This window comes from Halichoeres trimaculatus, unplaced genomic scaffold, assembly GCF_033239565.1.
Source record: "Halichoeres trimaculatus isolate MK-OKI-2021-1 unplaced genomic scaffold, fHalTri1.1 fHalTri1_scaffold_15, whole genome shotgun sequence".
NCBI classification, from domain to species: domain Eukaryota; kingdom Metazoa; phylum Chordata; class Actinopteri; order Labriformes; family Labridae; genus Halichoeres; species Halichoeres trimaculatus.
Window position 1 is genome coordinate 32,189,975 of NW_027437193.1, and position 24,209 is coordinate 32,214,183.

General features: G+C 43.1%; 1 protein-coding gene across 3 annotated transcripts in view; it reads left to right on the forward strand.

The window, feature by feature from the left end:
* The window catches only part of chd7 (chromodomain helicase DNA binding protein 7), a 91,749-nt gene that overhangs the window by 61,934 nt on the left and 5,606 nt on the right, over positions 1 to 24,209 (forward strand). For all 3 annotated transcript variants that reach the window (XM_074689615.1, XM_074689617.1, XM_074689616.1), the window contains 22 exons: positions 877 to 1,053; positions 1,142 to 1,285; positions 1,367 to 1,465; positions 2,434 to 2,614; positions 2,713 to 2,929; positions 3,062 to 3,257; positions 5,172 to 5,339; positions 5,492 to 5,671; positions 5,760 to 5,870; positions 6,815 to 7,026; positions 9,477 to 9,676; positions 10,901 to 11,060; positions 13,210 to 13,299; positions 17,427 to 17,530; positions 18,597 to 18,726; positions 18,999 to 19,114; positions 21,222 to 21,642; positions 21,780 to 21,988; positions 22,102 to 23,067; positions 23,378 to 23,544; positions 23,682 to 23,936; positions 24,032 to 24,205. In XM_074689615.1, the coding sequence (XP_074545716.1) occupies positions 877 to 1,053; positions 1,142 to 1,285; positions 1,367 to 1,465; positions 2,434 to 2,614; positions 2,713 to 2,929; positions 3,062 to 3,257; positions 5,172 to 5,339; positions 5,492 to 5,671; positions 5,760 to 5,870; positions 6,815 to 7,026; positions 9,477 to 9,676; positions 10,901 to 11,060; positions 13,210 to 13,299; positions 17,427 to 17,530; positions 18,597 to 18,726; positions 18,999 to 19,114; positions 21,222 to 21,642; positions 21,780 to 21,988; positions 22,102 to 23,067; positions 23,378 to 23,544; positions 23,682 to 23,936; positions 24,032 to 24,205 (4,677 nt within the window). The remainder of the gene's footprint in view (positions 1 to 876; positions 1,054 to 1,141; positions 1,286 to 1,366; positions 1,466 to 2,433; positions 2,615 to 2,712; positions 2,930 to 3,061; positions 3,258 to 5,171; positions 5,340 to 5,491; positions 5,672 to 5,759; positions 5,871 to 6,814; positions 7,027 to 9,476; positions 9,677 to 10,900; positions 11,061 to 13,209; positions 13,300 to 17,426; positions 17,531 to 18,596; positions 18,727 to 18,998; positions 19,115 to 21,221; positions 21,643 to 21,779; positions 21,989 to 22,101; positions 23,068 to 23,377; positions 23,545 to 23,681; positions 23,937 to 24,031; positions 24,206 to 24,209) is intronic.

A 24,209-nucleotide genomic window follows, 5' to 3' on the forward strand; every position in this document is an offset into this window, starting at 1 on the left:
TTGTACATGTTGAATTAGACAGGAAACACAGCAAGTTTGTTTTTCACTCATCCAAATTCATCTTTAATGTCAAACCGTTCAACTGTTTTTCATCCTAAAAGTGTCCTCTGAATGGGCTTTCTTTTATGAAATTCCCACTTTAATTCTATATCCAGTAACATGTTTGGTCACATCTGGATGTAATAAGTCATTCTGCAGCCTAGATGGCAGCCCAGAATTACATTTTCACACACACAACTGGAAAGTGTAGAATAAAAGTGGACTGAACTATGAGGAGTGTGGCCCATTCTCTGTCTGATCCCCACTGCAGCAGCAGCTCTGCATGAGGAGCATGACGTGTATGGCTGATAGAAGAAATAAGATGCTGCTGTGTGAGCTCGTCAGCAGATACGATGCTGTGCGAGATAGTCAACAGACATGAATACATCCTCAGTCAGGGGAACTCTCAGCCAGCTGGGAATAGCCTGTGCTCCTTTGCTGTGTAAGCTCTTTACCGTCCCAAGCTGTAAGCTCTTGTTGTACAATGCTACTAACATCTCTCAGCATAACCCGCCGGCCTCAGAGCCTGGAAGAAAATAAGCTGCAGAAGAGGTGTTCTAGCTGGCCTCTTGTCCCTAATCTAGGCTGAGAGGATCCTCAAGGTCAATACAGATGCTGTGTGTGTGTGTGTGTTATTCCTTCTACACTTGGAGACGCTAAATTCATATCATTTGTTAAAGTATAGATATCATAGCACTGTGGTGGATAAGGCTGCCTTCAAGTCCAGTGTACTTCTAATGTATTCTTTTCTTCACCCATCGGGGGGAAACAGAGATGGTGACATTAAAAATAAAAGATTTTTTAACTACTTCCTGTCTCTTTTCTCTGTCTGTTTAGGGTAAGACTATAAAGGGAGCGTATCGGTTCCACGCCGTGATCACAACCTTTGAGATGATTTTGACTGACTGTCCCGAGCTTCGCAGCGTGCCATGGCGCTGTGTGGTGATAGATGAAGCTCACCGCCTCAAAAACAGAAACTGCAAACTACTGGAAGGACTGAAAATGATGGACATGGTAGGTGGCGGCTGTGATGAGGGAGGCAGTCACAGAAACATGAGGAATGTATCGCTAACATTAAATATCTGCTTCCTGTGCCCTGCAGGAGCACAAAGTCCTGTTGACAGGAACCCCCCTGCAGAACACTGTTGAGGAGCTTTTCAGCTTACTCAACTTTCTGGAGCCTGACCGATTCCCGTCCGAACTAACATTCATGACTGAGTTTGGAGACCTGAAGACTGAAGAACAGGTAAGGAGGAGTAACAATATCATCATTTTCTTTTCCCGGTGGGTGTGAAGAAGTTGTTAAAGTTGTGTCTTTGTGTCTCAGGTTCAGAAACTGCAGGGCATCTTGAAGCCTATGATGCTTCGACGACTGAAAGAGGACGTGGAGAAAAACCTCGCCCCCAAGGAGGAAACCATTATAGAGGTAAGACTGTTAAGATTGAGTTGACACCAAACTGTTATTTTTTACCAGCATGATGCTAACAGAAGCAAACAATTTAACCTCCCTTTACAGTTTGATGTGTCAACAAGCAGAAGCTGTACTCGCATATAGGGATGCACGATATTATTGGCACAATATTGGTATCGGCCAATAAAAGCTTAAAAACACGTTTATCGGTATCTGCAGATATGAAAATTTCTGCCGATATGCACAGCCGATAAGGTGCTATTCAGTTAGGATTATTATTTTTTTCCATCTGAAAAATAAGCTCCTTAAATAAAATGTAGCACTTCAATAATTTGCACTGCAGAGCTCTGTGTATGTCACCAGGTTGTTACAGTAGCTCTAAAATAACCAAATGCAACTTGGTTGTGTTTAAAAATGTATTGTACATTTAAAGTTCATGTGATCTGAAGAAATTGTTTTTCTGTATTTCAATACTGAATGTCTTGAGTTTGAAAAAATAATACATTTCTTATTTATAGTAAAATCAAATGTTTTTTGTCTTGTTTTATGTGTGTTCCTTAAACAAATAAGACCGTCACAATAAGAGTAACATAAAGATTCCAGTACAGGACAGACTTAGCTTTCTTTACAGTGAAAAAAACAAACAAACTTGTGATTATCGGTATCGGTACCAATATCGGCCAAAAGGGGTTTTGATATATTGGATATCGGCAAAATCCAATATCGTGCATCTCTATTCGCTTAACTCTTTTCCATTAATTTTTTGTGAAATCATGTTAGTGAATGTTGGTATCCATTATCAAGAGATTCTGACCAATCAGACTCAAGCCTCTAACACAGCCAGGAGACGCGCACGGAGTTTGATTAATAACATTGAGGGATAACTAAAGCCAAAGCCGGTGTTGTGTTTTCAATGAGTTTTTCATTAGTTTGGAGTCACAGGAACATCCAGGAGTTATCTCTAACTGTGAATGTTTGGGCAGGTGGAGCTGACGAACATCCAGAAGAAATATTACCGGGCCATCCTGGAGAAGAACTTCACCTTCCTGTCAAAAGGAGGAGCTGGGGGAGGAGGAGGAGGAGGAGGAGGATCTAGTGTCCCTAACCTCCTAAACACCATGATGGAGCTGAGAAAGTGCTGCAACCACCCCTACCTCATTAATGGTGAACACACCAAGCTTTTTCTTAAAAGAATATAATTTGCATTGTAAGAAATTAACTCTGTTGTCGTCACTTCCTAAATCTGATTTTGGGTCTTCCAGGAGCTGAAGAGAAGATTGCAGAGGAGTTCAGAGAATCCCACGGTGGCAGGACTGACCTACCTGATATGGCTCTCCAAGCGATGATCCAGAGCGCTGGAAAGCTGGTTCTCATCGACAAGCTGCTGCCCAAGCTGAAGGCCGGTGGACACAGGGTCCTGGTGTTCAGTCAGATGGTCCGCTGTCTAGATATCTTGGAGGACTACCTCATCCAGAAACGGTGAGAAAGGGGACTGAACAAACTTCTGAGGGCTGGAGAGTTTGAGGACTCCCTGATCATGTTCCAGGAAGAACAGATGTTTTAACATTTTTAGGTGATATCTCCTCCGCTCACTGCTCTGTCCTTTCTCAGATATCCTTATGAACGTATCGACGGCAGAGTTCGTGGAAACCTGAGACAGGCAGCTATTGACAGGTTCTCCAGACCGGACTCGGACCGGTTCGTCTTCCTTCTGTGTACGAGGGCTGGAGGACTTGGCATCAACCTGACGGCAGCTGATACCTGCATCATCTTTGACTCTGACTGGAACCCTCAGAATGACTTACAGGTACAAACAAACATGTGGATCCACAGAATGTTACTGGGTTGTATGGGTTTTTACTTTTAACCGCACACTGCAGAAACTGAAATCCAAGCAAGTATTTACATCTTATTTATCAGACTCAACATGAGCCACATTCACCTGAGAAGTCCAAAAAAACATCTTAATTCAAGATATTATAAAACAAAGATAACGCCTGAATTTCTTGAAATGAGTTAAAGAGAATCTGCCAATGGGGTAAAGGAGAAATTTACACTTGAGGACATTAAGAAACTTGGCGTGTAAATTTAAATCAAGATTTCGTTTTTTTGCAGTGTAGTTATTGATATTATCTTGTAGTATGATATACTTTAAACACTCGTTATGTTAACATTCAGCTTCAGAAATCAGACTTTTAGCTTAGTCAGCATGACATCGGACTATTGGGGTACATGTAAACAGCCTAGTCGGACCAAGAACAGACTGAGCTTTGACACACAGCAATTAACACACCCAATAATGTGATTGCTGTCAGTCTATGGTTGAATTTGGCAGAACCCAGGAGGTCTTGGTACCTCAGCAGAAGAGGAAGTAGATAACCTGATTAACAGGGTCGTTGTGAAGCGTCTCTTTACAATCATGATCTCATCAGCAGATGAAAATAAGCATCCTTTTAACATGAATGCTCCAAAAAAAGTGTACCCATGTTATTGAAGCTCTTTCACAGATGCAACACTTTGGTGCCTCCTATAGGTTTCTATTATCGTTAAAATTAAAAAACTACTTGTCACTTATTTAAATTGTGTCAACATCACAGCTCTGTGACTCAGGGCTGTGTGTGCTCCACACTCATGTGTTTATGATGCTGACCATTCAGTCATATCAACCACAGGTCGTGGTGAACTAGTTTTCTGTCACAAAGTAACTGACAGTCATTTGACTTTTGTGTTTGGGCATGTCGTTTGAATCTGTCACTCTTGCTCTTTAAGGAGGTGAGGATGCTGAACGGTGAGGTACTTCATCATGTTTGTAGTGTTTCCTCCGTGTGTGTCTGTAGTAAGCTTTAAAGACGGGCTTTGAAACCTGTATTAGCTTATGAAGCCGCCCCGACTGTCGGCTTCGTAAGCAGAGTAATGCCAAATTTCGCTCCGTGCACCAGCTTTTTCGACAAGCTGCGGCCAGTTCACAGGAGCGCTGGAACTTGAAGCCATGTCTATAACTCCTTCTGCACGTTTGCATGCAGCTTAGGAAATCAAACTGTGAGCTAGTCAGCACGAGATTGGATAATTAAAGTGCGCATAAACAACTTCATCAGACTGAAAACGGCCAAGAGTTGACACGTGAAGCTAACACAGGCTCACTATTTATCTTCATAACAACACACAGACTTTGGAAAGAGAGCAAGTCTCCGCCCACTCCTCAGAGAGGAGGGAGGACCCAGCTCGGTGGCTGCAGACTCACAAGTTGCCTGAGTCAAAATGTCTGATTCTGACGAAAAAAATGCCTTGGAGTATCCATACTTAAAACATGTGGTATTGTTTACTTTTTGAACACGGGGAGCATCGATACTTTATCAGTATTGGTATATCGTGCAACCCTAGTGGGAGCGCAGAGCAGAGCTCCTTCCAATCAACAGGAGTCAGTTCAGGATGTTGGGGCATCTGATAAGGATGCCTCCTTCTGGAGATGTTTCAGGCAGACTCAGAGCTTGGTGGGGGGGATTGTTTATCCCTGTGGGCTTGGGAACACCTCTGTTTACCTCCAGGAGGAACTGGGAAGAGGGACGTCTGGGTCGCTGATCTCTGATTAGCAGTTAGAAAAAATGGATGAATAAACGTTTTAGGCTTTCATGTCTTTAAATCTAAGAAGTCCAGCCACACAAAGCTTTGGGATCATCAGAACAGAAAAGATAGCTTTCAAACATCTCATCTCCCTCTCCAGGCTCAGGCCAGGTGTCATCGTATCGGCCAGTCCAAGGCCGTCAAGATCTACCGTCTGATCACGAGGAACAGCTACGAGAGGGAGATGTTTGACAAGGCCAGTCTGAAGCTGGGACTGGACAAAGCAGTCCTTCAGAGTATGAGCGGACGAGAGAACGCCAACAGTGGGGTAAGATTCATCACACACAGCCCTCCACTCGGGGTCAGATCCATTACTCCCTGTTTGCTGTGAGGAGAGCTGATGCAGTGTTTTTGTGCCTGTCTTCAGAGCACAATTGAAGATTTACAGGGTGGTTCAAGTTCTTTCCTCCTCTTGTTTAGGTCCAACAGCTGTCCAAGAAAGAGATCGAAGACCTCCTGAGAAAGGGAGCGTATGGAGCTCTGATGGACGAGGAAGACGAAGGCTCCAAATTCTGTGAAGAAGATATTGACCAAATCCTGCAGAGACGAACCCACACCATCACTATTGAGTCTGAGGGCAAGGGTTCGACCTTTGCTAAGGTACAAACCATCTCTACTCACCGTGCACTGCTTTAGTAGAGTATTTGTAAAAACATGAGGCTCTAATATCACCCGTCTTTGTCTGCAGGCCAGTTTTGTGGCTACAGGGAACCGGACAGACATTTCTTTGGAGGATCCAGACTTTTGGCAGAAGTGGGCCAAGAAGGCTGAGCTGGACCTGGACTCCATAAACGGACGGGTACGGGCAACACAAAGGTTGAAGCTGTGTTGAGAACAGCCACTGTGCCTTCAAACGCTTCGGTGCACAGACAAAAACACAGTCCTCTCTTCATCAGGCTGTCCAGGGGACTCGAGGGGACGAGTCGCAGTAATTATTCCATACCATCACCACAAGTCAGGAAGAGAAAGATGAGACAGACTGACAGAGGCTCTGGAAGATCAGGGGGGAAGGTAGAGAGAAAGAGGGGGAGAAAAAGCACGAGAGACAGAGAGATTAAAATTGACAGTTGGGAATCTCCTCTCCTCCTTTAATTACCCATGTTCCTCTGCTCTTGTGTGTGTGTGAGCGAGAGAGAGTAAGCTGCTTAGCTCCACTTAACAGAGCACAGATGCCTGGAGGGTACAGAGATATCACTTAGGCTAGTGCTCTCATTCTCACACACACACGCTCACACACACACTGAGCAGCCTTCATCCGCGTGTATTCATATTTTCGGTCCCTTTCCATTTTTGTTCACTTTTAGATTTGTTAAAATTTGCCTTGCTGATTTTTTCTTCTTTCCGCTCTCTTGCTGCTCCTCCGGTGGAGGGCTCTCAGCTCGAACATGTAACCCTGCTCCACAAGCATGAACACCAGCTGCTCCCCTGGGACTTCCTATTGTGTCATATTAAAAGGGAAATGATTGCAGCGCTTTGAGATAATTGTGGAACTAACCACTGCTCTGTTTGTGCATATCGATAAGATAGCAAAGAGGAAATATCAAAGAAAATTAACAAAACTCTCCTCCTCTCTGTCAGGAGTCAAACTAAATATCACAGCTATTAGATTCTGAATAGAAGATGTTTTTTTAAATCACAAACTTCATCTGGACCTGGGGCTCAACCCCGGTGAAACTGAAGACATTTTCATGCTGTTCGTGAAGCTCAGGCCTCTGCTCATGTTGTCATCGTATTCCTCTCCAGAACACGCTGGTGATCGACACGCCCAGGGTGAGGAAGCAGACCCGGCACTACAGCAGCGTCAAAGAGGATGAGATGCTGGAGTTCTCAGAGCTGGAGAGCGACGACGACGAACCAAGCAAACCTTTGTCCAAAACACGAAGACCTCAAGACAAAACCCAGGGCTACCCTCGATCTGAGTGCTTCAGGGTGGAGAAGAACCTTCTGGTTTACGGGTCAGTCCCATACTTGAGTTTTATTTTGAAAAACAAGATTTGACTTGATTTTCCAAAGCATTTAACACGGATTTGGTAAACAGCTGGGCAGTCTACTTTTTGAAAGATGGAAAAAAAAAAAACATACCCTCAAACGAAACAAAAAGCCCAAGGACTTAATCCTGTACTCTCCACTTTCCCATAGTACACCCATGGAGGACTGAGCTATCAAAGTCTTGGTTGATATAAATAAGTGTGAATTTGTACACCTAATTCAGTTTGTGAGGAAGACTTGGTTCATGAAAACAGCTCGATCAGGAATACGGCAAAATCTAATCATCACAGGTTTATTGAAGATGTGTATTAACAGGCAATTTAACCCTTTAGGGCCAGCAGGATCACACCAATCTCATTTGGAATTAATTTTGATCGGCATTAGATTTAAAACCAGATTAGATAGATTGATCGTTCTTTTTTTATATGAAATCTGGGGAGTTTAGACGCTGATTCGCCCCAAACGCGACACGCGAACGCGCCGTCCGGGGCGAATCGGCGTCTAAACGTGTCTTTGCATTGACTTTGTATGTAATCTCGACACACATTCGCTTTCGGTTTGGCCGTACCATTATACCTTTACGAAGTTGTTTGCACTCAGGGTCATCAACACACAGCCACTTATCAGAGCTGCTGTCAAACACAAAGAGCACTTGCACTCGGAGAACAAATGTCTATCGCAGAAAGAAACATGCTTCTGTTGCAGCTTGATCAGAAATGCCACCAATCAGATCAGTGGCCGTCAGCTTGGTTTTGTTGTATGAATGGTTCATTCTTCCCTAAAATTATGGGAGGACTAACAAACAGATAAAATAATAAAAAACTATTTTAGTTTGCATTAGTTTGTTTGGATTTCTTTAAAAAATATCAAAGCTTTGTCCCAATACTCAAGATTTTTGAGGTGCACGTGTACTGGATGTCTTTAACGATCATTGAAGTGGGCACTGTGACTCTTAAGTTCAACCTCTGGAAGTAGGAAATAATAACCTTTCCAGTCTCGCCTGATGGCCTGAGGCTGTAGGACACAAAAGCACACTGTCTGACTGAGGCTGGCCTGTCTGCTCAGTGTGCTGTTGTCTTTTCTGATCATTCAGCTTGCTCACACTCACCCACCATTTCACCCCGTCTGAAGGGAGAGGAGGACTGGCTCACATGGGCGGGTGAAGATAGGGGAGCCGCAATGAACACTGATGATTTAGGGCTGCTCTTGGAATACATAAGTCTATACACACACAGATGATGATTTGTTGGCTCCACTTAGGCCCCATTTACACAATAACGTTTCATCTAAAAACACTTAAACGCAGTGAAAAAAAATCTGCATTTACACGGAAATGCTGAGTGACTGAAAACGCTGTAGTAAGCATGCCGGGCCTGTAGGTGGCGCCATAACTGTCTTGTCCAGAAGCCGCTTTTGGGAGATCTCCATTGGAGTAGAGTTGAGCCCATCATCTGGTGTATTGAGGAATACAAAGTGCAAAAGCAGAGCAACAGATGCACACTTTGTATAAAGACAGTCAGCAGATACAGTAGATTGAGCAGCACAAGCTCAGCACGGTAGTTCGCGACAATCCTAACAATGGTACTGTTGTACGCACTGGTGAGAAGCGGAGTGTGACATCAGCGTTTCCACTGAAAATGCTGGCTTACTGTGTACATGGCAATGGTGCTGGCAGAGTTTCAGAAAAACCCCACTCTGGAGGCCGTTTTCAAAAATGTGTGTTTTAGGTCGGCTTAATAGTTTCCGTGTAAACTTGAGGCTGAAACTTCTGTGTTTCACCCTAAAACCGTTGCTGTGTAAACGGTCCCTTAGGTTGTTAGTAAGGGTTTTATTAAGCAGACTAAAAAGAGAAAAATGAAGCATTTTAAACAGAGGCTGTAATAAGAGTTTTTTTTAAAAAGGAAGAAAAATATAGATTTTTTTAAAGCTGCACATCTTATAAATCTTCAACTAAAGTCAGTTGGAGGTACAAACAGGATAAAGCATAAAAATTAAAAGGTACAATGCCCCCTCTTTTAGAAACACATTCCAGGAAACCATGTGATTCAATTTGTACCACAGCTTTTAAAGGCATTCAAACATTCCCCTTTAGAAAGGCTTTTAACTTACATTAATGCTTTTTTAAAAATGAAACTTTTCTTGTAGCACTTTGAGATTTCTAAGAAATAAAAAGTTCATTACAGATAAAAAAAATATTGTTAAAACAAGATATATTTCTAACCATCTGTGAGACTAAACTGAACAAAGCTTGTGGTCTGCTAGTTTTTATCTCACTGTTATTTTCTTATTTATCAAATAACCCTAATCCCAGTCCATTTAGTGGTTTGTTTAATTGTGAATTTAGTTGTTTGATTCTGTAAATGTCTATGAAAACTCACATGGTCTCTTTTCTTCTTCTTTGTTTGTCTGTGTTCAGTTGGGGAAGATGGGGTGACATCCTCGCTCACGGCCGCTTTAAGCGCCCGCTGAAGGAGAGCGATGTAGAAACCATCTGCCGGGCGCTACTTGCGTACTGTCTGCTGCATTACCGCGGTGACGAGAATATCAAGAGCTTTATCTGGGACCTGATCACACCGAGTGAGGATGGGACCACCAAGACACTGACCAACCACTCAGGTAACTTAACCCTATTTATAAAGCACTTTGAAAACAACCACAGCCAAAACAAAGGGCTGTATGTGAATAGACACAACATAGTAGGCATAAAATAATTAAAACAATGGTCTAAACTCTAAAACCATTGTTTCAGTGTTTTTGAAAAATAATTTAAGAACAAGAAAAACAATTTCTAAAAAACTAAAAACAAACCATAAAACATTTTAGCAGAAAGGAAGGCAAAGTAGGGATGCACGATCCCACTTCTCTGGTTCCGATACCAATACCTGGGCTTTGGGGATTGATACTGATCTGACATCAGTGTTAAATGATAACCTCCATGCTCTACTGTGGGATAAGACTGGTAATGTTTTGGGTAAAAGACAAAAAATGTGTACATATGGATTTACTGAAGTTCATATTTATAGAAATGATAAAGTGTAAAAATATTTACACACAGTTTGGTAAAAACAAAGCTTCAGAATTTAAAGAAATGTATATCACATTGTAAACATTTCTGCCCTGTAGACTGGTAATGCAGCAAAAAACACCTCCACTCCACAGAGCCTCTGCTGTGAGCTGCTATCAAGCTAGCACAGCTCTTTCCTTAACAGGTGCACACATGTGACAAAAAAAAAGTGTAGAGCTGGTTGTCTAGATCAGCACAATGGATCAGCCCTTTCCCAATGATACCCAATCTGGCTTTAAGGGGGTTGGACCCCGTCGATATCAGGATCAGTTCAGGTTCTACACTTATTCTGCTCCCTTGTAGTTCCTGCCATGTGTTTTTAATTAGTCATAACTTAATGATATAGGAGTCATTCACTATGTTTTTAATTTTTTCTCTTTTTAGGAATGATAAATAACTTTTTTTTCCAAATTCAGATCCTCTTTAGAGGAAACTTGAAGTTTTCTGTAAACAGCAGAGGCAATGGTGAGAACTCATTCAGATGAACCTGGATTTTCAGCTCACAGGTTTTACTCTGATCGGGTATTTATAGTTGTTACAGACACATTTTAAGGCTCTGTGGAGGTTTGAGGATCAGCCTGAATCCCTGCCAGTGCTAATCATGATCACTCAAACTGGCAATGTCTTGCCCTTTTGTTTATCTCACTGGCCGTGTTTGACAAGTGATTTTTAATCAGGGAAAGATGGCAGATGGAAAAAAAGGGGAGATATTTGACTTAGTTTGTACTTCCAGAAGCTTCTTTTCCGGATCTTGACTCCGACTCTTTCCTCTGTAGGTCTTTCTACTCCAGTCCCCAGAGGCAGGAAAGGAAAGAAGGGGAAGCCGCTGGCCCCGCCCCCTCAGAGTCCAAGAGCTGATTGGCTGGCCAGCTGCAACCCTGACCACCTACTGCAGGAGGATAGTTACAAAAGACACCTGAAACATCATTGCAACAAGTAAGATCATCACCAGGACAGTATGACACACACATCATAAACCTTTAAAGACGCCATAATCAGAGGAGAACATAATGTACACACACACACACCTTTGTCTGCTCTGCGGTCAGCTTTCTCCCTCCTGTTGTCAAGGATGTACGTTTCCTACCCCTGCACATTCAAATCCAAGATTTTACATCGTTTGAGGGAAGTTTGTTAAGTGTGTGTGTGTATGTATGTGTGCGTGTGTGCGCGCACATGCATGCATGGCTGTGGCTGGCTCTGTGAGTGTGTGGCTTTGTGTGTGTGTGTGTGTGTGTGTGTGTGGCTACGTGCCAGCCCAGGTGCTAGGCAGGCAGACCTGTCGGAAGTGGGTGAGGAACACACAAACATACAAGTGCACACACACACACACTCACACACAAACTCACACACACACTTGGGGGTGATTATGTGGTGCCATCTGCTAGGCTAGAGCACAGCGTTGTGTGGCTAATCAGGCCTGGCACATTGATGGATGAGCACACACTGTCTGCCAACAACAAACACACACACTGCACACACAGACAGACACAGCAACTTGTGATACCACAGAGACACACACACACCAACACATACTGCAGGATGAGCTGCGAATGACTGTCCCCCTCCCCCCACTTTCACAACTGTCTCTGGAAACTTTATGTTCCTTCTTATTCATCAGAGCTCCATCACTTCTTTCGCTCGGCTCCGCCCACGTTTCCCTTCAGCCCCCGCGCCTCTTCGACCATAACTCTGGATGCAAAATTTAGTAATTTGTGCAAAGTTTAGGTGACATTTTTGGTGCCAAACATGCATAGCGAGGCTGATCTCACATGGCTGAATTGAATGAGTTAATATTTCAGTTGTTGGGAAAAAATAAATGACCAGGTTTGATGACTTCAGGACACTACCAGATGATTTGCACAAACTGTCAGACGTCATTCAGACTCGTATAAAAAGGAAGACTTTATTCCTCCTCTTCTCTACATGGGAGGTGTGAATTTAACACGTCTAACAAGTCAATTAATGATTTGATATTTAAAAATAAAATGGACTCATCTTAGTCTTTGAGGATTTTAAACATATTTAAGACAGTAACTGTTGTATCTTTATCATCACTTCTTTACAACAGGCTCAGTGCTCGTTTTCAGATCCTGTTCTTTTTTAATTGTTATGCCTCTCTGTTTTCTCTCTACAAATCGTATGTTGTCCCTCTGTCCATCTGTAACACAGACGGACTGACTTAATAAAAAAAAAAAATGGCCGTGGCTTCTGTCGAGTTTGACAAATTTAAAGCCAAGATTTTTCTGAGAGCTTACCTCTGAGGTGGGGATAAATATTCAGTCAACTTGTTCAGGGGACAGTAATCTACGGCTGGAACTAATGATTATTTTTTTATGTCAACTCATCATTTGATTATTTTCTGAATAGTTGATTAATCACGAGTGTTGAAGATAATTTTTTGGAATCCTGTTCTGCCCTGCCTGCTAAAGCATGCACATGCAGGTTTCAGGCACGAGTGTATCGCCATGGCGCTGCCATTGAAGGAGAGTTTGACTTCACAAACGTGTGTCACTAATTGGTTCCAGTTCTGATTTGTGAGAATAATAATACAGATTTTTTTTTGTAGAAAAGGGGCATTTACCAAGATACGTTTTAATCACATTCATATTTCATTTATTCAACAGCTTCATTTCATATTTTTGAAATCATGTCTTGTTTGCAAAATTTATATTTTTTCTTAAATCTTTTAGTTTTGATTTTTTAATGAAGGTTAAAAATTCTCTGCATAGCTTTTTAGGAATAAGATTAGTACATGTGTGAATCAAGATCATCAAATTTCAACCATTCATCGTGCAGCCCTGAATACATGATTGCAAAATTTACTGCAGAGGGCAAATGCAGTTTTATAGATGGTTACATGTCCTGGCTATTTGAGGTATGTATCTGTGTCTTTTCCTTCTGTTATCTTTAAATTTGGGGCAGCATCGGGGGTTTGAGTCATGCCCTGACATTTTAGGATGCGAATCTGTTTTCCTAGTGAGAGCCTCTCAGTACTTCACAGAGAAAATCATTTCAAGCTGCAGCTCCAGTCGTCTTCTGTCTACTGAACAACAGGTTGATGAGTGTGACTCTTTGTTTTCAGGGTGCTGCTGAGGGTGAGGATGCTGTATTATCTGCGTCAGGAGGTCATCGGTGACCAGGCTGATAGGATTCTGGATGGAGCAGAGTCCAGGTCAGTCAAGTTCTTCATCGTCTTCAGTGAAGAGTCCTGTGATGAATAACCAGACTGGTGTTGGACATGCTACACACACAGACTGTATTCTGCAGAGAAACAAACAAGACCATTCTTTAGGGATGGGTACATTTAACATTTGAAGCGATGCGGTACCGATGCCCGGTACCTAGCAATCGGTACCGGTACTTAATGTGGTAAAAAATATCAATTTGTTTAATAATAGAATATAAAAATACTTGGATTTAACTTATTTATTCTTCAATATATAACCTTTCAATGCTGTGTTCTTGTCCAGCATTGAAAATCACCTACTCTTCCACTCTCTCACAGTCACAAGGATGCACTTAGGTACCTAAACATGGTACCTTTTGGTGTTATCTGAATTGGTACCCGGTATTTTTGACAGAATTCGGTCGGTACCTATAAAAGTACCTAATTTGGTACTCATCCCTACCATTCATAAAGATTTGTTTTTTTTACATGTTTAAATCATAGACTGTATTAACATGGACGAAGCATCCACAACGTCACAAAATACACCCTGAAACCATGAAACGAAGCCAATCCGCGGATGCAGCAGGGCGCCCGGTGGTCACGTGGCCTGAGCTGTGCCTCTGATTGGAAAATCAAATGATCCTAATAACTTCTAAACTGCAGAGCGAGAAAAAAATCACTCACCTACAGTGTGTGCCGATAGTGAAATCAGCCTTTTCTACCCAAGCTGTTTTTTGAATCAGGCTGTAAATATGCTTTTAATGCCGTAAAAGTCTGTTTTTATGGCTGGGTGTGAACCTGACTTCCGGCCTTTTTGCAGCCAGCCTCAAGCAGATTCTCCAGAAACAGCAACTTTTAGCGATTTTGCATAGGCTTCATTTTTACTTACTGGATGTTGTCCCTTGGTTTAAATGTGTAAAACTGCATGCATCAGGGGGACTGTTTTATTTTTCATGGCATCTATAGTGAAAGGATATATTTGTGTGTCAAAAGGAAAAAAAAGGGGGGGGGGAAGGGGGAAGTGGGTAATCCTTAAAGTGGCCCAGGACCGAGGTTCGCTGCCAAATTAATGTGGACAAATCTGTCCCCGGCCACCTCCACATGTGTCCTTAGTGATCGGATCGCTGCATTTACAGCCCGAGTAGAGTTCTCCGTGATCGTGATCTAATCACCCACGCACGGTGATATCAGGTGCAGAGAGCCTCTTCTCTTTATGTCAGCCTGACAGGTAGCACACTACTTCCTCCATCCTTTTTTTTTTCTACTCTGCAGAGCACTCGAGCCCCTCATCATGTCCCATCCCCCTCTCATCACCCTTTCACCCAGATGTGAATGCATTGATAATGAGGAGCGTGTGCACATCATGCTGATCTTTGTCACTCCCTCCCCCTCTCAGTGGCTACTGTGACAGACCCCTGTGTGTATGTGCGCGTGTGTATCAGACCATGCCAGACGTGAGCATACGGGGTGCCATCGTGCCAACATATGCCAGGGGGATTTAGCATGCCAGTCTTGGCGCGCACATGTGCGCGTGTTGCCAAGGCTGGGCATGCTGCTGTTTGCAGAGATAAGGGACTATTTCCCCGGTTCCTTCTCTCCTCCTGTCACCCTCTCTCACCCCTCCATTGTGTATTGTTGTAGATTGTGCTTATTCCTTCCACAACTAGCCGATAACAGCATTTTCTACCATCATTTATTTCTCAGAGGAGATTGAGCAGGATGCCACAACATGGAAGTCTTCCTACTGTCACCTCAGACATTATTGTTTGTATGAAATCTATAACTTTGCCTGAAAGTGCAGCATTAGGTTTGAGACCTCAGTGAGGTTTTTATTTAATGAAATTTATGAATTAATGCACTACCATATCCATGGAGAGGATTCAGAGGAGATATACAGATAGAAAATGGATCTGTCTGTGCAAAGAGCGCTTGTTTTTATGTCCAATCTTCTGAATTAACGGCTGCAGCAGTAGTAGTTCTTACACTTCCATATAAATGTACTGAGATGAGGATGCAGGCTTTTAAAGAGGGGGTATTCTGCTTCTCTATATTTTAAACATGGATACAAAGTAACACTGTTGGATGCTCAGACTAAATGTGCAGCTTTTCAAACCTCTACGTATTTAAATGTTGTAGAAATCCCTGAATCTGACTGTAAACTGATCAAAACGCTCCGTTCTAAAAAAAAATAGCACAAGATATTCAGTTGTTAAAATAATGAGGTCGTCAAACAGAACCTCCTCTTCATGACACATTTGAGGGGCGTGCCTTAAATACTAACAGCCCCAGACAGGCCTCCGGAGGGCCAGGCAGTCAGAGTGAAGGGGGTTTGTGGCGCGGGAAGCCTTAAAGAGACAGCAGCTAAAACAAAGCTCTTCAGACAGAGCTAAGACGAGTGTTTCTAAAACACCAGAGAGAGAAAAACAGGAATTTATTGAGCTTCAAACCATTAAAAGCTTCAATAGCAGCACCAGAGGGACAGAATAAACTCTTTATTTCTGAACATTTACAATTAAAGGAACAGGGATTCAGTTTCTCAGGTCATTTGAGTGACAGGAAAACATCTTTGTCTTCACGCTTTATGACCTGCCATACCAAGTCTGACAGAGCAAATCTTCACATTTTACATGCTGTAGTGTCATTTTTTGCATAACACTTTTACTCTACATCAATACAATCCTTATATACCAAACTGAAATAAAATGGATAGACTTATATTAGACTAACTACATAATTTGCTAAAAAAAAAAAAAGTGCAACAAACCATGAAACACACTTTTCCGAACACAGAAATGTCATGGCTGTGTCCCTCAAAAATGTAAATGTGAAAGAACGCGACGGCGTGTATTCAGTATTGGAAGCAATGTGAACACCTGCGATCTGAATGATGATTAAGCTTTATTGTAAAATTCTGCAAACACAGTGGAAGGACACAACGCTCTTTGAAAGTTTAACTCTCCAGTTTTAATGTGCTGAAAGAATGATTGATCAGTCTTATCAGGTGAACTGGAAAGAAACCAAGGACAAGAATCTAATCTCTTCTTGTCTCTCCTTCACAACGAATCTTACCATCCTCCAAAAAACTATGCCGTCAATCATCTGGAGCCATGACGTAAAACACAGTTTTTAACCTCTAATAACTAGGGATGAGTACCTAATTAGGTACTTTTCTAGGTACCGACCGAATTCTGTCAAAAGTACCGGTTCACGTAAAATCAAAAGGCACCATGTTTAGGTACCTAAATGCATCCTTGCGACTGCGAAGGAGTGAAAAAGTAGGTGATTTTCCATGCTGGACATGAACTCAGCATTACAAGGTTATATATTGAAATATGAATATCAGAATCAGAATACTTTATTGATCCCCGAGGGGAAATTTCATATCAGTTACATCCCTTTCAAGACATATAAGAAAACAAACATGGGGAAACACCGAAATGGGATGAACCTAGGAGCTGCTAGCTACCCAGCGCCCCTTTGTAATATATATGAAAAAAACAATGGTTAATTGAAAAGAATTTACATTCAATTATTAAACAAATTAATATTTTTTACCACATAAAAGCACAAAAGTACCGAAAATTGGTACAGATGAGTATCGATAGCAATTGCCAGGTACCGGGAATCTGTACCGAATCATTTCAAATGTGAAAGGTACCCATCCCTACTAATAACTAATGTACAAGAAACTTTTCAGGAAAAGAAGGACTTGAATACAACACAGCCCAATAATATCTTCATATCACCACAGCCTGAGAAACATTTGTACAATGTGTATTCATTTCTCAAAGTTTCACCACAGCCCCATTGCAATGAACTGGGGAGAGTTTTTGACCTAAACTGCTGCCAGTCACCAGGGGGAGCAGTTGAGCAAGATTATCTTTTTTTTTTTTTTTTTACAGTCTATGGTTTTGACACTGTGGCAGCAGTTTAATTATAAAACAAGTATCTAAAATGGTCTCTCTTGTTTGTTGTGGTCTTGTTTTTCCTTTTTTGTAATTAATTGCGTATATTAATTGAAGCGTTACATAGCTAACCTGAAACCCTGACAGGAGCTTAAGTATAAAGCAAAGTGTTATAACACATGAAGCTGTTCAGTTTGCTCACCACTGATTTGTCTCTCTGCACAGTGAGCTGGACATCTGGATCCCTCAGCCGTTCCACGCCGAGGTCCCTGCTGACTGGTGGGACAGCGAGGCCGACAAATCGCTACTCCTCGGTGTCTTCAAACACGGTGAGAAAATCAACCGAAGCTCATCTCAGATTTAGATATCGTTAAATGAATAAATGTTGTTGAATGGACTGTTTTATTTGGGTCATCGTGCGTCCGTCTCTCAGTGACCCACTTCTGTCAGCTGATTGGACAGTACTTCCTGTCGACTATGCAGCCTCTCAAGACACAGACCCTCATTTGTATTAATTTGGCGTAATTGTCATAATTTTTCCATCATCGCCCACCCCTCCATGATTCAATTAGGACACACACACACACACACACTCAGAGGAATACAAAGGGGCTCACCCACAGTTAATCATAATCCTTATTCCCCAAGGAGGCCCAAGGGGGACTAACGCACATATAAACACACACTGAGCTCTAAGTGCAGACACACCAAACAGAGCGAGGAGAGAAGGAAGGAAGGAGAGGTTGGAGGAGTGTCACTGTTTGGTCTTCTCTTACCTCCTCTCCTCATCGCAGCCCTTCCTTCCTTTTCCTCCTTCATCCCACCTGTTCCTGTGTTTACCTCCTCCCCTCTGCCCCCCCTCCCCCTCTGCCTTCTTGATGTGTCTCTGTAGGATCTGCACGTTTTAATTTGTTCTGCCTAAGTGACCCTAACGGACACACACACACACGCACAAACACACACTTACACACACATTGTATGTCTGTAACCTGCACACGCTCGCTTTCAAAGATGCTATGGTGCAAAAGTTTGTCTCCGTTTTACAGAAAGCTCCGTCAGATTAGCACACACCAAAAACAGAGACGAGTTTTATACACACACACACACACACACACACACACACACACACACACACACACACACACACACACACACACACACACACACACACACACAGGCTGTCTGTCTTGTCAGCAGCTGGTTCCTGGGGTCTGCCCTTCTGCTGCTGTTTTTGTCTGCTCCTTCATTTAGCATCGTGTCTGAGTGAGTGTGTGTGAGTGTGTGTGTGTGTGTTTTAGATGAGCCAGTTAGATCAACTTTATTTTTATTTTCAGGGATTTACTCAAACTGTGCTCTTCCTTCTTAAACACGTCTCTTCATCTTCTTCTTCTTCAGGCTATGAAAAGTACAACTCGATGAGAGCTGACCCTGCCCTGTGCTTCTTGGAGAGGGTAGGCATGCCGGATGCCAAGGCGATCGCTGCTGAGCAGAGGGGCTCTGACATGATGGCAGATGGTGTTGAGGGGTAAGAGAGCAGCTCTTCTATCCCCTTTTTTCTTTCTCTGTCTGTAGTACTCATCTCTGTCTGTGCTAAGACAAGTTTTGGTACCGTTTTCCAGTCTCTTCAGCTCTTACTTCACCCAATCAACACCTCCAGTAGTGTACAGATTTTCAGAGAGCTGTCAGACGATATTTCCTTATCTTAAAAGTAACAAACCTGGGATCCTAATTAACCTTTTTCTATTGTTTTTAATCTACAACACATAATGTTAAATTTCTTCTCTTTTCCCTCCACAGTGAGGATGAAGACCCGGAGTACAAGCCTCTGCGCATGCCTTTTAAAGACGATTTGGACGACTTGACCAACTCCCCCATGGAGATCAAAGATGAGACCGGAGACTGTGACTCTGAAGGTAAACTTTACATTAATTCTTTGAGGTTTTCATTAATTTGAGCTCTAAAATTGCACAATAAAAGTTTCATATTTGTAGCTGTTAAAAAAGGAACTGGCTGCAAAAAAAGCCTCTGCTGAGGATCTACAGCTTCAGTAAAGATTGACGTAACATTGTCAGCGTTATTAATTTCTTTAGAAGTAAATCAAACTTGTATCTCTTCTTACCTAATCACCAAGAAAAATGGTATCATTATATTTCAAACTAAAGTTAGACTCTCCTTTGAAAAAAAAAAAAAGCAGTTTAAAAAGTCTAGCGACTTAAATCGGAAATTTATAAGCACTCAGCTCATTAGGACAATAACTATATAAGTCCAAACAAAATACACATTGAAAGTAAACATTAATTGCTTCAAAATACACCTCAAATAAAATAAGAAAGTAGGGATGTCATCTTTAATGTCTTTTAATGTCCCCGTTTTGGGGGTCCCCAAAAATCCATTGGTCCCAGATATAAAACACAAGAAATCTAAATCCCTGACGCTGATTAGTCAAACAATAGCCACGGTTACATTTGGAGTTTTTCGTCTTTCCGAATGGAATTTTTCCAAATGACTTTTCCGAAAACACTAGTATACATGGAAAGGAATATTCCAATCTCTGGTCTACATGAGCCGTTGTGATCAAACAAAATAGTCAATGGGGCATGCGCAGAAAAACATAAACATCACAAGATTTATCAAAGCTGGAGGACGACAGTTTATTTATCATGGTGTTGCAATACTCTTGGGTTATAAATATTGCGAGTTTGTCGTCCGTCCAGTCTTGGAATTATGTTCATTTCTTTCAAAGTTTGGATCAAAAACAAACTTTCCGCAGCAGTCCAGTGCTGACGGCTCGCTGCCATTTTTAAAATTGAGGAACGTCTCTAGTTGCGTCTTACGTCATATCTGAGCATGTGCTGGAAGAACGTACCCTGACAACTTTCTGTTTGAGTGGATACATGAAACCTCAATCGCTTTGGGGAAAGGAATATTCCACCCCTGTGAATCTGATTAAATGTCCATTTGGATTGGCACTTTTCTTTTAGAATGAGGTGTATACAAAGGTTAAATTCTTTCTGTTTGAGCAAATAAATTGAATGCAAGCAGAATATTTGGGTCCATGTATACGTGGCTACAGTAAAAATATTCTGATCTGTTGATTGTCTGACTGAAAGTCCTCTGTCAGGGAGCGGGTAGAATGATGCAGAGACGAACAAAGAGTGAAAATTATGTTGAAAACTTAGTCTGGTGTGCCCGGCTCTAAGATTAGACTTCTTGATCCTGAAAAAAAAACAGCACAGGCAAACCAGAATACTCTTGGGTTGGAAGTTGGGGTGGCTTGCATACATACCCATTCAAATAATTCCTGTTGTTGCATCTAAAAAGCAAGTAGCAACCCCTGCTCAAAAAAAAAAAAAAAAAATTATGCAGAAGTGTTGAAAACTGCAGGTCATTGAGAGTCCACTTGAGACTGGCTGCAGAAGCACCAGAAACCACATCCACAGCTACAAAGGAGCAGATCTTTACAGTAGAGATACATCTGTTAACATAAATCTGTTAGCAGTCTGGTTCAAAAACAGTTGAGGTCTGGATTTCTCATTTTTAAGTCAGTATACTTACAGAGTTTCTGCCCATATAAGGTCACAGTTGACTGGACTGACAGGTGGGCACCCTGTAGCTGACTGCAGAGACTGAAGACCTGCCTCTTTACCTCATCCTGACTCAAACAAAGCCAGGTTGAATCAGTGTTTCTACTATGGCTCCTGTTACAGACAGGCTTCATAACTCTGTATCAGAAACAGTGTCCATAAATCAAACAGTCTATGTTTGGAAGCCATATTTCACCAGCAGGTGGCGACAGATGCAAAGCAGACTTTTTACTGGACAGGAGGGTGACAAAATGATTTAAGTTTGGGAGAGGAGGATTAAAAAGTAATGCTCAGTTAGGGTTAAAGTCAAACAAAGGGTTAAAGTAGCATTACTGACTCCTTTAATAACAGCTCTGACAGGATGAGTCACAGCGCTTTCATTTCTCTTTACCCAAACAGACTCTAACAGCTCTTTTCCCTCCTCTCTCCTCTTCAGCTAAATCAGGTGAGAATGGTCCAAACGCTCGCCCTTCAGCTGGAACTGCAGGCTCCAACGAGCAGCTCTATTGGCCAGCAGCCTCGGCCCTGACAGCCCGTCTGCGTCGCCTCATCACCGCCTACCAGCGCTCCAACCGCAGAGAGCAGCTCCGACAGGAGGCCCTAAACCGGCCTGACGGTCGCAGGAAGAGACGCAGGGAGTTCCTGCCCTCTATTGCCATGGTTACTGATTCAGGCGGAGGGGCAGCTTATCTCCACGACGGGGCGGGCATGTACATGACAGAAGGAAGCCCATATCTAGGCAAAGGAGGCGCTTACTTTGCCAAAGGTGGGCAGTTCATGACGGAGGCGACTCCTGTGGTGACGGCCAACTCTCTGATTGCTGATGGAGCGATGTACTTCAAGGAGAGACGCCAAAGGTACGCTTACATTTAAGGTCCAGTTATTCTACACTATGTAAGAAAGAGAGGGGTTAAAAACTGAATGACCTTCAGATGTCATCAGAGGTCACGTTTCTTCTGGTGCCTGGTTTCACTCTTTGTTCTCTCCTCATCAGATGGACTCGCCGTGAGGAGGCTGATTTCTACCGCGTGGTGTCCACCTTTGGAGTCGTTTTTGACACCCAGCAGCAGAAGTTTGACTGGACACAGTTCAGGGCCTTTGCTCGACTGGACAAGAAAACTGATGAGAGCTTGGAGAAATATTACTACTCCTTCATTGCCATGTGTAAACGTGTCTGCAGGATGCAGGTCAAGCCAGACACAGGTTGGTGGTAACAGGTTTAGTTTGGGGTCAATTTGCTAAAAATTTAAGTATTTGAAGTGTGTTTAATTTGATAAAAAAAGATAATACTTTGTTTGTTTGATGTTTTGCATCAGAACTCCCTGACCCAACCCTGATCATCGACCCCATCACAGAGGAGCGCGCATCACGCACTTTGTACCGCATTGAGCTGCTGCGTCGCATCAGAGAGCAGGTTCTCCCTCACCCTCAGCTCTCAGAGCGCCTCAAACTCTGTCAGCCCTCTGCAGACCTCCCAGAGTGGTGGGAGTGTGGCCGCCATGACCAGGACCTCCTCCTGGGGGCCTCCAGACACGGTGTGAGCCGCACAGATTATCACATCTTAAATGACCCCACCTTGGCTTTCCTTGACGCCCACCAGCGCTTCACCAGCCAGAGAGGAACCGGTGCAGGAGTCCATGGAGAGGTGACCAAACTGGGAGCAGCTGAAACCAACCCTGCTGCTCCCCTCCTCACCCCCTCAGGTCTGGCAAGTGTTGCTGCTGCTGCCAATTTGGCTCTGAACGGAGGGAAAGAGGAGGCTGGAGTAGAAGAAAAGGAGATGAAGACTGAGGAGGAGACAGCAGTGAAGGAGGTGAAAACTGAAACTGAAGGAGACATTCCATGCGAAGAGATTGAAACTCCAGATCTCGAGAAAGAGAACGAAGGAAAGCTGGAGGAAAAGAAAGCTGAAATCCCCACACCACCTGAGAAAGAGTTAAAGAAAGAAGAAGAGGCTCAGCTCGATGAGGAGCAAAAGGAGGAGGATGAGGAGCAAACAAAGAGGACTTTCAAATCAGAAGATAACCAAGACAAGGACGTGACTAAGGAGGAGAGTCCTGTTGACGAGCAGGAGACGCCAGTGAAGCCCTCAGAACATCCAGACACCTCCTCTCCTAAAGCACTGCAAGACGACAAGTCAAGTGAGGAAACAAACGAAGGGGAAAAGAACGCAGAGTCTCCTAAAGCTCCAAAGTCAGCTGACACAGAGAAAAGCCCTGTGGAGGAGGAGGAGGAGAGGATGGATGAAGACGACAAATCAGAGAAATCCTCTCAGGCTGAGGGTAAGTGAAGGTTATGTTGACCTGATTAGAGTTTTAATCTTAGCCTTAAATTTGTGGACTTACCTTATTGAATCTTATTGAAACTGGATTGAAAAATGTTCATGTTCAGAGTTTTGGAAACAATGGAAACCCTAAAAATCTGATATGGGTCTGCATTCACGCTTTATTTAGAGAATTTTCAGCGCGTTACTTTCACACAGAAACACCGCTAAATAAGGCTCTAGTTCTCATCACAGTCCTGCTTTTGTTGTAAACCCTCATGGCTGCTCTTCTTCTAATGGGTTTGCCCTTCTCTCTCTTTCTCGTGCAGTGAGCGCCGTGTCAGAGCAGAAGAACTTTGATGAGGACAGCATCGCCTCTCTGAGCACGTCAGTCCAAAACGAAACCCGAGACGAATTCTGCCCCGATGATCTTCAGGAAACTTCTGCTCTGCAGGCTTTGCAGGAGCGAACTTATGGCTTCTCCTACTGGCCTAAGGTAAGAGCAGCTTTCTGCTTATCATCTACTAACACCAATCACCTAATGTGTTTCTAAAGTTCTGTCAGCAAAAGTCTAAACTAGAATTATTAGTAAGTTGATAGGAACTTATGGTCTCCCTTCCATGCACCTTGCAGGATCGTGTGATGATCAACAGGATGGATAACATCTGTGAGGCTGTCCTGAAGGGGAAGTGGCCTGTCCACAGACGCCACATCTTCGACTTCCCCAGCAGCCTGTTACCAGGACACAGCTCCACAGGGACCACAGCAGCTGTAGCCTTACCAGCCGAGAGCCCACTGCAGAGGCAGAGTCTGGCCGAGCTGACGATGGCTGGACTCCACACGTCTTATGGTGGGAGTGACGACAGCTCCCTGCTGTCTCAAGTTCATGTGAGTGACCTGTGTCCTAACTCTAGTGCCCTCACAGTGATGTTAATGGCCTCCAGTTCAAGTGAAGACTCACCAGCTATCCCCTGATGTTACAGGACGACCCCTTGAGTCTCACAATGCCTCGACAGAGGAGGAGGAGGAGGCGGAAGATTGAGATTGAGGCTGAAAGAGCCGCCAAGAGACGCAACCTGATGGAGATGGTGGCTCAGCTGAGAGAGAGCCACGCTGCTGCTGCTGAGACCCAGAGTCACGCTATAGACCTCACCAAGGTAC